This window comes from Anguilla rostrata, chromosome 7 (assembly GCF_018555375.3).
Source record: "Anguilla rostrata isolate EN2019 chromosome 7, ASM1855537v3, whole genome shotgun sequence".
Taxonomy (NCBI): domain Eukaryota; kingdom Metazoa; phylum Chordata; class Actinopteri; order Anguilliformes; family Anguillidae; genus Anguilla; species Anguilla rostrata.
The window spans coordinates 42,180,468-42,194,913 of NC_057939.1; the positions used below are offsets into that span (position 1 = coordinate 42,180,468).

At 40.9% G+C, this 14,446-nt stretch overlaps 1 protein-coding gene and 1 long non-coding RNA gene across 9 annotated transcripts in view; one reads left to right on the forward strand and one right to left on the reverse strand.

Moving 5' to 3' along the window:
* The window catches only part of LOC135259724 (RNA-binding protein 47-like), a 39,497-nt gene that overhangs the window by 13,623 nt on the left and 11,428 nt on the right, over positions 1-14,446 (reverse strand). For 2 of the 8 annotated variants that reach the window (XM_064344385.1, XM_064344377.1), the window contains exon 1: positions 9,482-9,667. The exons of 1 other annotated variant lie outside the window; for it this stretch is intronic. In XM_064344385.1, the coding sequence (XP_064200455.1) occupies positions 9,482-9,537 (56 nt within the window). In that variant the 5' untranslated portion in view covers positions 9,538-9,667. Of the gene's footprint in view, positions 1-2,307; positions 2,784-2,913; positions 3,048-9,481; positions 9,668-14,446 lie in introns of those variants that run through there. 5 more of the 8 variants (XM_064344378.1, XM_064344379.1, XM_064344380.1 and 2 more) reach the window with 4 other exon arrangements.
* On the forward strand, positions 2,905-4,182 carry LOC135259726 (uncharacterized). The gene is made up of 2 exons (XR_010331360.1): positions 2,905-3,040; positions 3,836-4,182. It is a non-coding gene; the product is annotated as an uncharacterized LOC135259726 (long non-coding RNA).

Below are 14,446 nucleotides of genomic sequence, written 5' to 3' on the forward strand. Positions count from 1 at the left end.
GGGGGTGTCATCAAAATCAGTCAGAATGTGTGTGTGTGCGCGTGTGCGTGTGCGTGTGTGTGTGTGTGTGTGTGAGTCAGCAATTGTGGATTGCCATATGGTGCAATACTGATCAATTATGCAATTTCTTGGTTTTTCCAAGCTCTTAGTTTCTTGAATGCTGTAGAGCTCTTAATCCTCTCTAGCACCCAAGATACTCTGGGGTATGATGAATTTGGCTTCTAATAAAAAGGGCCGAGAGGGCAGACAGAGAAAAGGGGAAAGTTCTGAGCTATATTCATGCTTATTCAGTCTCCTGCTCCTTCTTGTCCCTGTTTGGCAGAACGTTGACCTTTAAGATAATGTGTTTTTTGGCCCTGAGGAAACCTGAGGCAGTGGCAAGTAGATGATTAACCACAGGTAACACAAATCACTGCTCGGAGAAACACACCAGAGGGAGAAAAAAGGAGAAAGAGAGCGAGGGAGCGAGAGAGAGAGAGGGAGAGAGAGAATCTGGTTAGCAATGTGAGAGGGGTGCTGTCTTATGTTTATATATCACACCTCATTTCAATATTTGGAAAGGAAACAGAATAAAGTGTAGATGTAAGGAATATAAAAGCATCAAATAGGATTATAAGGTCCCAGACTTTTTAACCCCCCTGTCCAAACATTATAGCCTATGGCACAAAATGGTCACTCTCTGTTCCAACAAGCCATACAGGCAGACACCAAAATGAATTCCTAGTTTTTAATCTGAAAAACTATGCAACTGCTATGTTTATTCCTTCATTATGATGCTGTGACCAGAGACCATATCCTTTTAATGTATATTGAGTGCTGTCTTTTTATCTCTATTTGGTCTGTATTAATCGTAAGGAATCACAATGTAGCTACATATATTCACATTTGCAAAAATGTTGTCAAAACTGCTTGCAATGCTTTAAGAGAAAAGCAAAAAAAAAAAGAAAATAGAAAATAGCAATAGTTTCTCTCATACGTTCCTGACTCCAGACAGCCAAGTGCTCTTTAGACTGATAAAGACAGAGGAGTGGCTACAGGGCGTCTGAACACTTTATTTTTTGTCACAGGGTAAAGGAACTTCAGTCCATGGCATGCCTGACCCACAGTAACAAAAAAAAAAAGTTAAAATATACCTGTAATGAAAAACTTTATTGAGCGCTTCCACAATTTGTGTTCACGAGTGTGTGCAATCATTTCCCACAGAATAGACACTGAGTTACTCAACAGAACAGCTGATGTCATCTTGATTATTGTCTTTCGACAGTATTAATACCAGGCGAACATGCGAAATTTTGACATCACTACGATCTATGCAGGAAAAATGTGTTACAAATGATGTACTCTGTATTGAGTCCCTTTTAAGACTAGTCATTTCTAGTGCAGTGTAGGCAGAATTCTTAATTCTTTCACCTACAAAGATTCAACAAGCAGCCACATACTGTTCAGATTTTTCCAGAACCCTACAAGCTTAATTAACTCCATGGATTTTGCATCAACACAGCAAAATCCAGTTTTAATTAAACTAACTGAGTTTAAGTGAGTCCAGTAGGGATTGAAACAAACCCTATCGGAATTTAAATAACTCTGCATTGATTTTTCATCAGAACATTTCACTGTGTATGTTATCAGTTAAAAAAATATGTTTAAGTAAAAGATAAATACACTAGGGTATCTCCAAAATGGAAGCTCGCTATATTGTGGATAATGAGAGTGTCCCCTTTCAGAGAAGACAGTCGGCCAGAATCCAATACAAGTAAATGCCCTTCACATTTGTCTCCATCTCTTATAAAAGAAAGCTTTTACAGCCGATACGAAACTATTACAGCATTTAATGTTTGACATTTAAACCCCTTATACATTGGAACTGTACCAAACATGATTAGAAAATGTTAATGACTTAGTAGTGAGCAAACAGACCAAAACAATGGTCACTGTTAAGCACTCTGAGCCATGGCCATTGACAGTGTGACATTGAAAAGCCCCTGGCTTTTAATCACTGTTTCATCTTCCTCTTGCTTCTGCTCAATGGGACATTAAACTACAAGGGCACCATGACACGAATCTTAACTATTTTTAGTTTAACTTCCAGAAGTCCATTTCTCTCCATGCAAACCTACGGCAACTGTTTCCATTCTAACCTATGCTTACACACGTCATCTTTAAATATAGGCTAACAGTGAGATTTTTTAAAATTTTTATATAGAAATTGATTTAATCTAAGAATTTTTTACTCCTTTTTCCCCCCATTTTTTGCCTCAAAGCTGAGGGTACATGTTAGTAAATAAAAACATTATGGGTCAAACTCACAGGTAGGTGACAAAGCAAATCACAGTGGCTGGTTTACACGGTCCCATTGGCAGAGAGGTGTTAAAGCGAGCTCTAGTTTGCTATGACCTGTCCTCATTATTGGTTTCCAGGAATGATATATCCAAACTGCACATACACACTACATATGTCATACAGGTAATAACACCTGTAACGGCACTCCTAAATCCCCTTGTCCATAACAACCACAATTCTCACCACAGACAAAATCAGAGACCACTGAAATGAACCATTGAAACAGTTTATAAACACATATAACATTTATCATACTGATCCCATTGCTTAATCTGTACTTTCTATGATGTATGCAATTAACAAATAAAAGCCCAGTAATCCACAAATTACACACTGAATTTTCTCAAGAAACCCACATACACATACACACAAAGCTGTATGTGCACACACACCTGCGTAAATACACACACACACACACACACACAAAACACTCTGATATGCTGACAGGCAGAAGATTATCACATTAACCACCTGTACCAACTTGAGAGTTGCTACATACTGTACTAAAGCAACAGCCAGAAACAAAGGTAGCTGGAACGTGGCGATCAACAAACAAGAGCTGCACTACAGTACCTCCTCTGACTTCCCGGCAGTCCAGGACCATGAGCAACAGGTGCTGAGCAGCCCTGCACCGAATGCTGGTTTAAAAAAAATACTCCAAATTTGGTGAGCACAACCGGAGCAGGTGGTAGCGTAACAGGTAAGTACACCTGGCCAGCTCCTACTTTCACTATGAGAAGGATGGAAGTTTTTCACCCTGACAGGGGAGGGCGGTGGAGGTGGGTGGAGTAGATACACAGACAAAGGTAGAGGATAGAGAAGAGGGGGATGGGGGGAGGGGGGGGGGTGACTGTGTACCTGCTGCATTAGCCAATGGGTGCTCTGATTTCTAGAGCCTTGCAGAGTGTACAGAATGGATTTTCACAGGGCATAATTGAGAAACGTAGAGAGGAGAGAACCCTGACATTTCAGAGGGAGAGAATCGAGAGCTTTCCTGTGCTAGCTTTCTGTGTTTATGTGTTTCTCTTACCTCCCCTAAGTTTCATTCATTTTCCTCTCATTTGTGAACGCTCTGTTGATTACCAACTTAACATTTAATTACATTCCTTACCAAATGCTCCCTGAGTCCCCCAGGGCTGTGTGGATTTCTGTGTGTGTGCTTGTGTGTGTGTGTGCGTGTGTGCGTATGCGTGCCGTGTGTGTGTGCGTGTGTGCTCGTGCATGCCATGTGTGTGCGCATAAGTGTGTGTCTGTGTGTTATTACAAGAATAGTGATCTATCAGTCAGGCGGGGCCGCCCGTCCTGCATCTCATTTGACCCACCGGCTGCGCTTGAGCGTCCTGTAACGGCCGGTGCTTTACCGCCCCAGCGAAGCGGTCGCGCTGCTTGACTTCGGTGCGCCCGGCTGTGGAAAAACCGCCGGAGAGGACCGCGGTCTGACGGTTGGGGCGAGAACGGTGTGTACATAACAACAGCAAACGCACTTTCCCAACAGCGCTCGAGCTAAGCAAACAGCACACCTTGCGGAGCAGCTAAGGGCAAGGGGAGAGCTGTGGGAGCGTACGGAGGGGAACAGAACCCCCAGCCGCGGAAACCGACTCCACCTTTCTGCGGGCGGGGGAGAGGATGGAGAACCGGGGAGGGTCCGCAGGGATGGAATAAGAAAAAGCAAGAAAAAGAGAGAGAGCGAGTCTTGTTTATACTGCCGTTGAAGACAAGCTGTCGAATAAACCTGTGCTCGATAGTGCGTGTAAGGTTGTGTTTGTAAAAGCTGTGTTTGTTTTTGCATTTTTTTTCTTTGTTGTTTTTCTGGTCATGAGAAAATTTGGTCTTTGTCTCAAACACGTACATTCTGTCCTATTTGTAATCGTTTCTTCATACACACATGCTGTACTTAAAATGAAACAGGGTAAATTTAAGTGTTGCAAATGTCAGCAAAAAGTTACATATCAATTGAACTCTACACTGACAGCTCTGAGAAGTTCTCATACTATGGTTAATATTTAAAATATCGTCAAAAATAATAAATAAACAAGCCTACTTTAAAAACCCAAATATGTGACAACCTGGACACAAATTACCACCAAGTGTATGTTCTGTACACTAAAGAACCACATATTTTCAATGGACAGTGATGCTTTGTTAATTCGCAGTCACTGTTGATTACTTTTTCTTGAGTACCTAAAAGATAAATGCATAAACTAAATCTGGCATGAACAAGTTTTCCTCAATGGCTTGACAATGTCTTTATAACAAGGTGATTACTCAGTTAAAATGTCTGCATTATCTTGTCAAAAAATATTTTCTACAAATGTGCAGCATGGCAGTTGCAGATCTCAGAAATGGTATTAGCCAGAACAGGCTATTTCAACAAATCACCAGAGCAGGTGTTTGTAAATGCCAGGAAAGCACCAATGGAAGCCATTTTGATAGGAAACACCCAGGATATCCAGCGTAACCCATTCCTTATCTCACCATTGTTTCTCACATTCCTGTCTCCCCCTAGAGGCTATTATTGTTACAGAATCCAAAACACTCAGAGAACTACCCGTGCAGATTGAAACTCAAGCCTGTTTATGACCCTCAGCTTTTTAGTTGTTAAACGCTTTCTCGACATTTACCTTAGACAAAATAAAATATATTATTCTGTATTTATTGAACATTATTATAATTTGTTTATTTCTCCATGACATTGATCTATAAAGCAGTTGAAAGTCTCAAGTTTCCCATCTAGAAACATATACTGCTTGGAAAGCTGCGTCTTTGGCCACATTCAGTATGTGGCCGTACTCATAAATGACAGAACTGGCTCTGTGCGAAAATGAGCTTTCCACAAATTTGCCTGGGCTACATCATTAACTGACTATGACTACAGTGCCAGGCCACAGTTGACTTCAACCTGTCAGGGGTGGATTCGGCTTAAGCTGGTCACGCTTCCTGGGGTTACTGTTGTATTTTTGTCAGTTGCTGTCAGTGAGAGATGGGCCTGTCACCCTACCAGCTATAGCTCTATACAGCTGCTGTGTCTGTGGTGATAAAAATGGTCACTGTCTTGGAGACCATGCATTTCAGATGCAATAATTATCTTGTGGGGTTTGCGTAACATTAACTTGAGATGTACCAGGCATTAGGCTGTAGTCCCCATTTTGTCTTTGTGGCTATTGCCTTTTTTGACTAACCTGCCTTGGAGTCAAATAATGAGGAACTCGTTATTTCATTTATTTGGGGCCAATAAGAGTTTACAGAATAATCTGGCATACAGCAACTATATGTAAGGGATAATCCACTTCAACGTGGTCTGCTGTTGAAAAATAAGGACCTACACAGAGGCAAAGTATGCAGTTGCCTCCATGAAGGTCATTATTTTTTGATAGCAGACCACGTCACAGTGGATTATCCCTCTTACAACACAACTAATAGTGCTGAGCGATTAACAGACATTTCTGTGTTTTTGTTTTATGTTTAAATAATCCATCGATCAATGACGGTTTGATAGTTTGAAATGTCTTAATTTGGTGGAAAATCGCCAAGCTTGGTGTGCTAGTATTGTCATTTTTAAAAGGCAGCTACTCAACACTCAACACAGTTCACACAGAAATAAGCATCGCAATAACTACAATGACCATAATTCATTGCGCCTACAGTAGTGCGAGTAATGGGACAGATTGGAAACACACAGAACCCAGTAGTCACATGAGAGCTCACATGAGATTTTACTCAACAGAATGTCTCTGCCTCAAAACTGGTCCAATGATTTTGTCAACGTTACTAGTTGGTAATATTCAATGGCGACGGCTGGCTGGCTGCCTACCTGCAACCTTTCTGCAGAGTGAGTTAGAAGAAGTTATATGTTAAATTAGTCTGTTAACCACAACAGTGGTCCTTATTCATAAATATTTGACTGTAAAATGCCTGAAGTGATCAATCAGAATCAAGCATTCAACAAAGCCGTGTAATAATTATCAATATTTTGTCATAGTGTTCTTTCACTTACATATGATAAATTCATTTTTTATAATGTGATACTCTCAAATTTAACCACTGAAAAAGAGTTTGATAATGTTTATAAACAGTACGTATGTGCCACAATTTGAAATGTGAATAACACTGTTCAAAAAATTCATAAAAAATGCTACTTTCATAAATGCATTATTCCTTGGAAACAGACATCACTACCAAAAATAAGAAAACCAGCCCACTTTCTAATTGGATTGAGTGAATTGCCGAAATGGATAAAGGAGGCAAGTTAAACTGCGTAACCCCTGCCAGACTTTTCCAGGCATAATAATCGCTCCCCTGTTTCATTCTCTTCCCCACCTTGTTACAGTCATTTGGAGGTCAAAGGTTAACTCACACTAATGGTCTCTGATGAGGGGGCTGGGAGCTTCACCTTGCTGGATTAAAGGGACAGAGTTCAAGCTCTCCTAGCGACCAAGCCACAGCCACAGTCTCAGCCATTTAATATTTATGATGAGAAGAGAAGACGATAGCTTTACAGGTCCTCTGTTTAAATTGAGGTACCTGGCTTTTCTGACTGGAGTGTAGGTTTCAGTAAGAAAGCTGAGAGCGTGAAAAACTTCAAGAAACTGCATTCTGTGTGCCTGTGGTTACTCTACAGCCTGTCTGATAAAGAAACACAGTGATATGCAAAGTGTTGATCTATGACGTTTCTATAAGTCATAAAGGTATAGGACAGTTACAGTGGCCTCACAATTAAATAAACGTGTGTGTTTGTTTCAGAAAAAATATGTATAACCACGCATACATTTCATTATGTGAGTATAGATGACGCCTATGCAACAGAAAAACTAACAAGCCTTGAGGTGAATCACTTCAGCACTTTCTTCACTGACTTTCTTCATGTGTCCGTCAACTCTGTGTGTACAAAGAATGGGAAGCTACAGCTGCACTGCTTTGGTATGTTGACAAAACACTTTTCTGGTGCATTTTACCTTTGAACCATGGAACTTATTATTTAAAATTGTAAAAGACAGACAGACAGACATACTTAGCTACTAAGGGCTCCTACCCTTGAAAACTGTTTTTCTGCCACTGCGATTGCTTTGGCTGTACTGACCAACCTTTCCAGATAAAGTTTTAGTTTATCTTTGCCATAGTTCCATTTCTTTCCGTAGTCACCTCTGATGCAATAAATATAATGCATTCACAAAAAAATTTAAAAATTCATAAATTTAACCAAACTAATAAACTACGCAACTCCCATTCACAAACAGGCATGCTCTTCTGTAATGAATGACCTGTATGCTGCAGTGAACTTTGTCCAGAACTTTAAGTGAAAAAATGGCTGTTTTCCATCATTGTGGAAGTGAAAAATGTGATACTTGGTTAATATTTTCTCTCAATGCTGAGCACAAACTGTGCTTAAGTGGTTTCTCAAGGGCACACACTGTCACTTGAGAGTCTGAATGATCCGTTTAATAACTGGAAACACTGGAGAAGCCACTGCAGGGCTGTTTGAAGAGGCTAAGGCTGCTGTCTGCCACGGTTGTGAACTATAACCTGTGACCTTTGGGTGACCTTCTCAGAATTCAAACTTCTCTCAAGTCCAGAGAAGGAAATACTGTCAGAGCCATGTTCAGGCTGGAGGTGAAAACGTTCTCTAAGAGATGTATTTGTCCCACAGATAAGCATAGTTAGAATGCAAAACTGTCGTCACAGAAGTACATTCCATTAATCCCACATTGCCTGGTACTTCCTTGATGGCTTGTTTTTGATTGGCCACAGTTAATGTTATGAGTTTCCCTCTGCTGAAGAGAGGTGCTGGTCTTGTTTCGGTTCCACAAACACTTCTAACCACACCAGCAGTGGAGATATGCACATCTACTGCATATGCAAACACGTATATCAAGACATACATACTGCATATAAAAATCGGTAAGTGGCTTTGGAAATACATGCATGGTCATAGGTTAAACATGCACATACATACACATGGAAGCAATAATGCAGGTAAACATTAATACACATCTATCAGCTGAGTGCATGCACCTCTGCATATAGGCACACACACGCATAGACACGCAAGACCAGCAATATAACATATCTGTGATGCGACAACCTCCACCAGCACCACAAATAATATATTGCATTTTTAAATACATTGTATTTACAAATAATACTAATAATAATAATAATAATAAACAGCTCATTATTGATTTATTACTTTTGTTTCACTATTTTATGTAATTATAGACTCAAGTGCATGTTATTGTGCATGTTCTTCATAACCAATGTCTTTCAAACTGTTGCAAGTCTCTGAGTTAATGTTTTACCAGATATGACGCCCAGTCACACATCCTCCCCTACTGCAAACACACTAAGAGTGCAATCTGGAGAACTGCATAGAAAAGACTTCAAATTTTTAAATCTCACCAAAAAGATCTGCAAATTATACACAAACGCAAGCGCACATGTCCACAAACACAGACACACACACTCACTCACTCATGCAGGCATGCATGCACACACACACACACACACGCACACACACACACATTCAGACAGACACAGGCATTCATTAGTGTTATCAGTTTTCTGTACAAAACACTGTCAGAAAATTCTGAAAATTTAAACAGAAATTCCAAAACTCATTGACACAGGTTTTCTTTTCTTAAAAAGTTTCTTGAAATTTTAAGGAAGAGAAATGCCACTTGTTTGGTTCATCCTTCCTGGCATAGATGTTTTTGACAAGGTCACAAAAAAAATGGGCCGCTCGATTACATTCCTAGAATTCCAAGGTCACCGCATCGAGAGAACCAAAACTGGGCCAGGAACAGTGCTGCCCTATTAGTTCTCAACTGTGTATCTTCGTACCCAGGCAACTTGACACATAAAAGCAAGCAAACTACAGCTACAGCGCTACAGAAAGCTACAGAGCCTTTCAGTGAAGGTGCGCTCCTTTCAAACTTTGTGCTCAAAAGGTATCACACAGGTCAACGCACCGTCCGCTACCTCTCTCTTTGGTGCCTAAATGAGGTTGCCCTCTTTCTTAGTGTGGCCAAATAAACACGCCACAGTGATGCGGTCAACGCTCTCACCGCCCTCAGTGAAACTCGGTGTCACTCACGATGTTAACATGGCTTCCATTTCAGCTGTAGAAATTCTATTATGGATTTCCTACCTGCCTCCTCCTGCGGCGTCTGGAGCGGTCGGTCTAGAGCAGGGACGCGCGGACATACAGAGAGGCGGCTTGCGAATACGTTTTCCTGTCCTTCTTCAATAAAGCGCTGTCTGCCTCAGTGGTACAGCCTGTATCGCTGAACCTCCACAGGTTGAGAGGGTGCTAAAGGTGCTAGCTTGTTTACACATTTCTGAAGAAGGTAGGGCGGGCTCCTCAATGTAACCCCCACCCCCCACTGCCTCCTTCCTTTGCCCTCTCCCTCTATCTCTCTGATTGGGAAGAAAAGAGCAAAGGTCTAAGGTCTAAGGAGTTGGATGATGGATTCTTTGATGATGGGTGTGGGGCCAGACAGAGGTTGCTCATTGACTAAAGTAAGTGAAGGTAATTTGGAAAATAGTCTGTGTGTGTTTATGTGTGCGTGCTTGTCAGAGATTGTGTGTGTGTGTGTGTGTGTGTGTGTGTTTGCATTTAAAATTGTTATCAGAAAGGTGGAAGGCCTCAATTTAAAGACCAACCCACACACACACACACACACACACATGCATACAGGCACACAAACACACACATGCACCCGCATACGCATGTGCAGCACACACACACACTGCTGTCCAAAACCTTAGGAGGGGTTTTGCTGATGCAACTGCAGCACAAATGATATAACCACAAATTGCTAATTTCTCAACTGTCTTGAGAATCAGAATCAATCAGAATTGGAGATGTTCTGAAGCCACACTGTTTCACATCTCCTTATGACCAATTCCTCAAGCCAAATATGGGCTCCAGAGGATGTGGTACAGTGCGAGCCTCATTATTCTGCTTCCTCTTGCTCTGCTACATTTTAGCATGCAAACATCTTATATTTCATCCATCAGGAAAAACTATACACAGTAAGAAGGTGAGTAAATATCTCAATATCATATAAAACAATAAAATGCAAAATTGCTTTAGTCATTGATGTTTCATTTATTCAGTTTAAATGTGGAGAGAGAGAGAGAGAGAGAGAGAGAGAGAGAGAGAGAGATTTAGGAAGAAAAAATTTACCGACCATGCCCCACAGACCATGGCTCAGCAATGTTGAAATGGAAACGCAGCTTTTTTGGCAAACCACAAAATGGCTTAACCGTAACTGCCACCCCTCAACAATGGATTCACCCCCTCAATGGATTCATTGTAACTGTCAACTGTAACCCGTCACAACATGACAAGTTAATTTCATGGACAACTTGTTGCGTGCTTGTGCCCAACATTTTACTGTGACATTTTACGCCTCAACCAGCCCTTACAAAGACAGATAAAAAAAGTGCAATTAGTGTTCCTATGTGACCCTGTAACCCCACACCATATACTCAACTGTACACAAACACACTGCATTATTATATTGTATCAAACGGATCTTGCCATACGTAGTGTTTTGTATGACTTCAACTGCCTCACTCAGATAATTCTAAGAAAGCAGATAAGAAAAGCAAGTTTTCTCAGTGTTGAAATGCACGGGTAAAAATGGCACACATCAGCAAAAATAATAATAATAATAATAATTAAATAAATAGCCAGAATGAAAAAAAGTTTCCACAGTCAGCATTGGCATTCATATGCATCTGATCAGCAGGAACGAGGAAGAGGAAAGGGGTTGAAATGCTTTTAAAATGCCCTGCCACCGCAATGTTATTTGGACACTAATTCCTTGGTCATTTTTCGGAAGGCATACTTTTAGTAGATAAGTCATGACGTTCTGCTTATCTGAGATTCACTTGTTTTTTTCTCCGTGGCATGAGTTATTGCCACATTTTCAGCCCTCTCTTGCTGCTTATGGTTACCAGTCTCAATCCCCAGGATTCCATGAATGTGTTGTCATCAGAAAATGCTATCCACATTTGTATTTCTAACTTTCTAGCTGTTGTTTAGGCAACAGTGGTGCACTATTTCAACTACATTGATTGACAGAATATCTAGGGTTTGAGTTTTGGTCCATTTTGGAGATGCTATTGAATCTTATTTGTGCTTGTGTGAGTGTGTGTATGTGTGTGTGTATGGACATGGTGTCTGTGTGTGCCTGAGTGTGTGAGCAGATGAGGTATAATTGCTCTTAATTTCACAATGGGCAAATAGCTGGTTGACTGATAACCTGGCAACCAGTTCAATTGACATGGCCGAGTCTGACATCACTCATTTGCTGGTTCAGAAAGCAGTTCACAGCACTTTTTCTTGTTACTTGCTGAACCAAGAAGGAAGGAGAGATGTGTTTTTCCTCTCCACGGCTCAAAGTCCTCCAGTGGAAACACACTGTCGACACTCCACTTGGGAAAAAAATAACCAAAGAGGCGTTAACAGCAATAAACGTGTCTTAGATCCAGAGCTTTTGTATCGTTTTATTACCTGAGACAAGCGAGAATTGCATGCCCTGGTGACATATGCTGAGATAGAGCGGACCATAAAGCAATGCATGGATCCTTCCTTTCTTTGTAGAAAGCAATAGTAAATGAACCACGGGCAACTTCTCGATAAAGAGCACTCCAAATCATGCAATGAGGGGAAAATCATTGTCGTCTAATTAAACTCTCTTGAGAACTACCTTTCAAAATTCGTTATTTAAAAGTAATCACAGGATTTTTTTTACCTAATTGTCCTGACTGTGTGTATCAAATTGGTATTAAGGTAGATCAATGCTAACTATCAACCGATGTACAACAAACAATCAATGACCAATAGAGATTTAAATGTAGGATCACTCATTTGGGTTAAAATATTGCTTAAGCTCTTTCTGTAAAGGCCTTTGGTATAATGTTTAGCCGAGGCTTTCTACCGAAAAAAAAAGATCACTTGCAGTGAATTGGTAGTAAGTACAGAATAAACAACAGTTCCTTTAAGAAATAATTTGTGCCACGTGTTTTGCGCAAACACTATGATAGTGCACAAAATGTGATCATTATCCTCATCTGTAAATAGTTACAGGTATAAATCAACACTACTGCTATTACTACTATTATCACAAGAACAATTATGTGGTTGTTATGACCCAGGTTATGACCCAGGATTTATTCTTCTCCAGGTCATCACCATCAGATCATAAGCTTAGACTTTAGGACAATGATTGCATTTGGGCGGCAGTGTAGTACAACCTGTTAACCCTAAAGGTCAGAGGTTTGATTCCTGGTCAGGACACTGCCATTGTGCTCTTGAGCAACGTACTTAACCTGCATTGCTTTAGTATATATCCAGATGTATAAATGGATGCAATGTAAAAATTAAAAATAAAAAGTTGCGCAAGTCACTCTGGATAAGAGCGTCTGCTAAAATGAATGTAACGTAATGAAAATACAAGGGTTCCTTCTCATCATATCCCTTGCTAGGCTGGCACTCATGGAAGCAATAGTCTGACAAACATACAAAGCTATTTTGTTAGCCTATTCTGATTCTTTATGCGGGTCATGCTTTTGAGTCTAGCCATCCTACCAGCTATGTGGGTAACACTGTTGTATTTCTTGGTGACGCTGAGACAGACGTTTCCTGAACCGAACTGCCATTTCCGCTATTGGACAGAAAGGCAGTTATGGTCACGTACAGGTCAGGGTGTCCTCACACTGGGTTGACTGGCTTTCTCTTATCCTTCTGATAGAGCAGCCCTGAGAAGGCTGGAGGGGACGTGACCTCAGTGAGGCGTCAATGCAGAGCTCTACGGGAAGAGGTCACAGAGGATGGCGGGGAGCAGTTTTTGTGGTGACAAAGGGACAAGAATTTGTTTCCGTTTTGACGGCCTATTATCTCTTCTCTGCTTTTGTATTTCACACACTCTCTCATGAGGTAAATACTTAATACACACATATGCGCGCACACGCACATACACAACTGGGGTCCCTGGCGTGAGGGGCTTTGTTATTAATTTAAAAAAAAACTCATATGATCATAAAATTACTGTGTATGAATGATGCTGCCGATGTAGGTCAAAAAGTAAAAAATAAAAAAAAGACAATATGAATGCAATGTAGGGCCACTACATTCTGCCAGAACAGCTTGTATGCACTGCAGCATAAAATCTGTCAGCATCTGGAAATCACTCGAAGGGAGGCAGCACTGTTCTTCCACAAGTAAGTCAATCAGCTTATGCTTGTTGAAGAACTCCCATATACTGTTTGCTTATCTCCATGGCATTTGGATAACATCACCCACCATGGAGATGTGTGATTGCATACACTCTGTGGATATCAGATCGTCTTTCTGAAAAACACCCCACCCTCCAGGAAAAAAAAGTGCTGCAAGCTGGTGGTGATGACTTTAATCTTAGCTTCTCAGTGGATGTGTGCACTCAGACCAAGCAAGAAAAAGCACCCACACCAGAATCTCCAGAACCGTCTGTTGTTGGATCCAAGCATTCAGGCCTGTAGGCCTTTTTTAGGTGTGCACCACACGTGTCTGTCTGCCAAGAACATGATGAAAGATGATTCATCTGTCCACGTCACATCTGTCCACTGATTGGTTCTCCATCACCAGTGCTCTTTGTGCCACTACATCTGCACACATGCATTGCTAAGTGGAATCAGAAGTTAGTGCACTGCAGCCAGACTATGGTAATCTGTTAGGTAGACGTATCGACAGACCATTCATTATGAACCTGCCTGCACTTGTATTAAAATGAAATTTGTAGTCGACTGATTTATAGTTGCTTAATTGTTTAGCCTTGCACCTCAAACTAAATCACAGGCATCATAATCCAGCAGCATTGCGATGTATGTGCAGGAGAATGTGTTTCCGACCACAGGTGACCTTTGCAGATGAGTTATTTTACCCAGAAATCCATGCTGTCATCTCTTAACACACTGCTCTTGATGACATAGGAAGTTGAGCTGTTTTAATCAGTGAAGCTCCTGTGAAAAATGTGGCCCAACAATCTCTCCTCTTTCAAAGTCACCAAAGTTTCAACTTCCAGCCATGCTAGTCATAAGTATAGGCCTGAATCACAGCTATCCA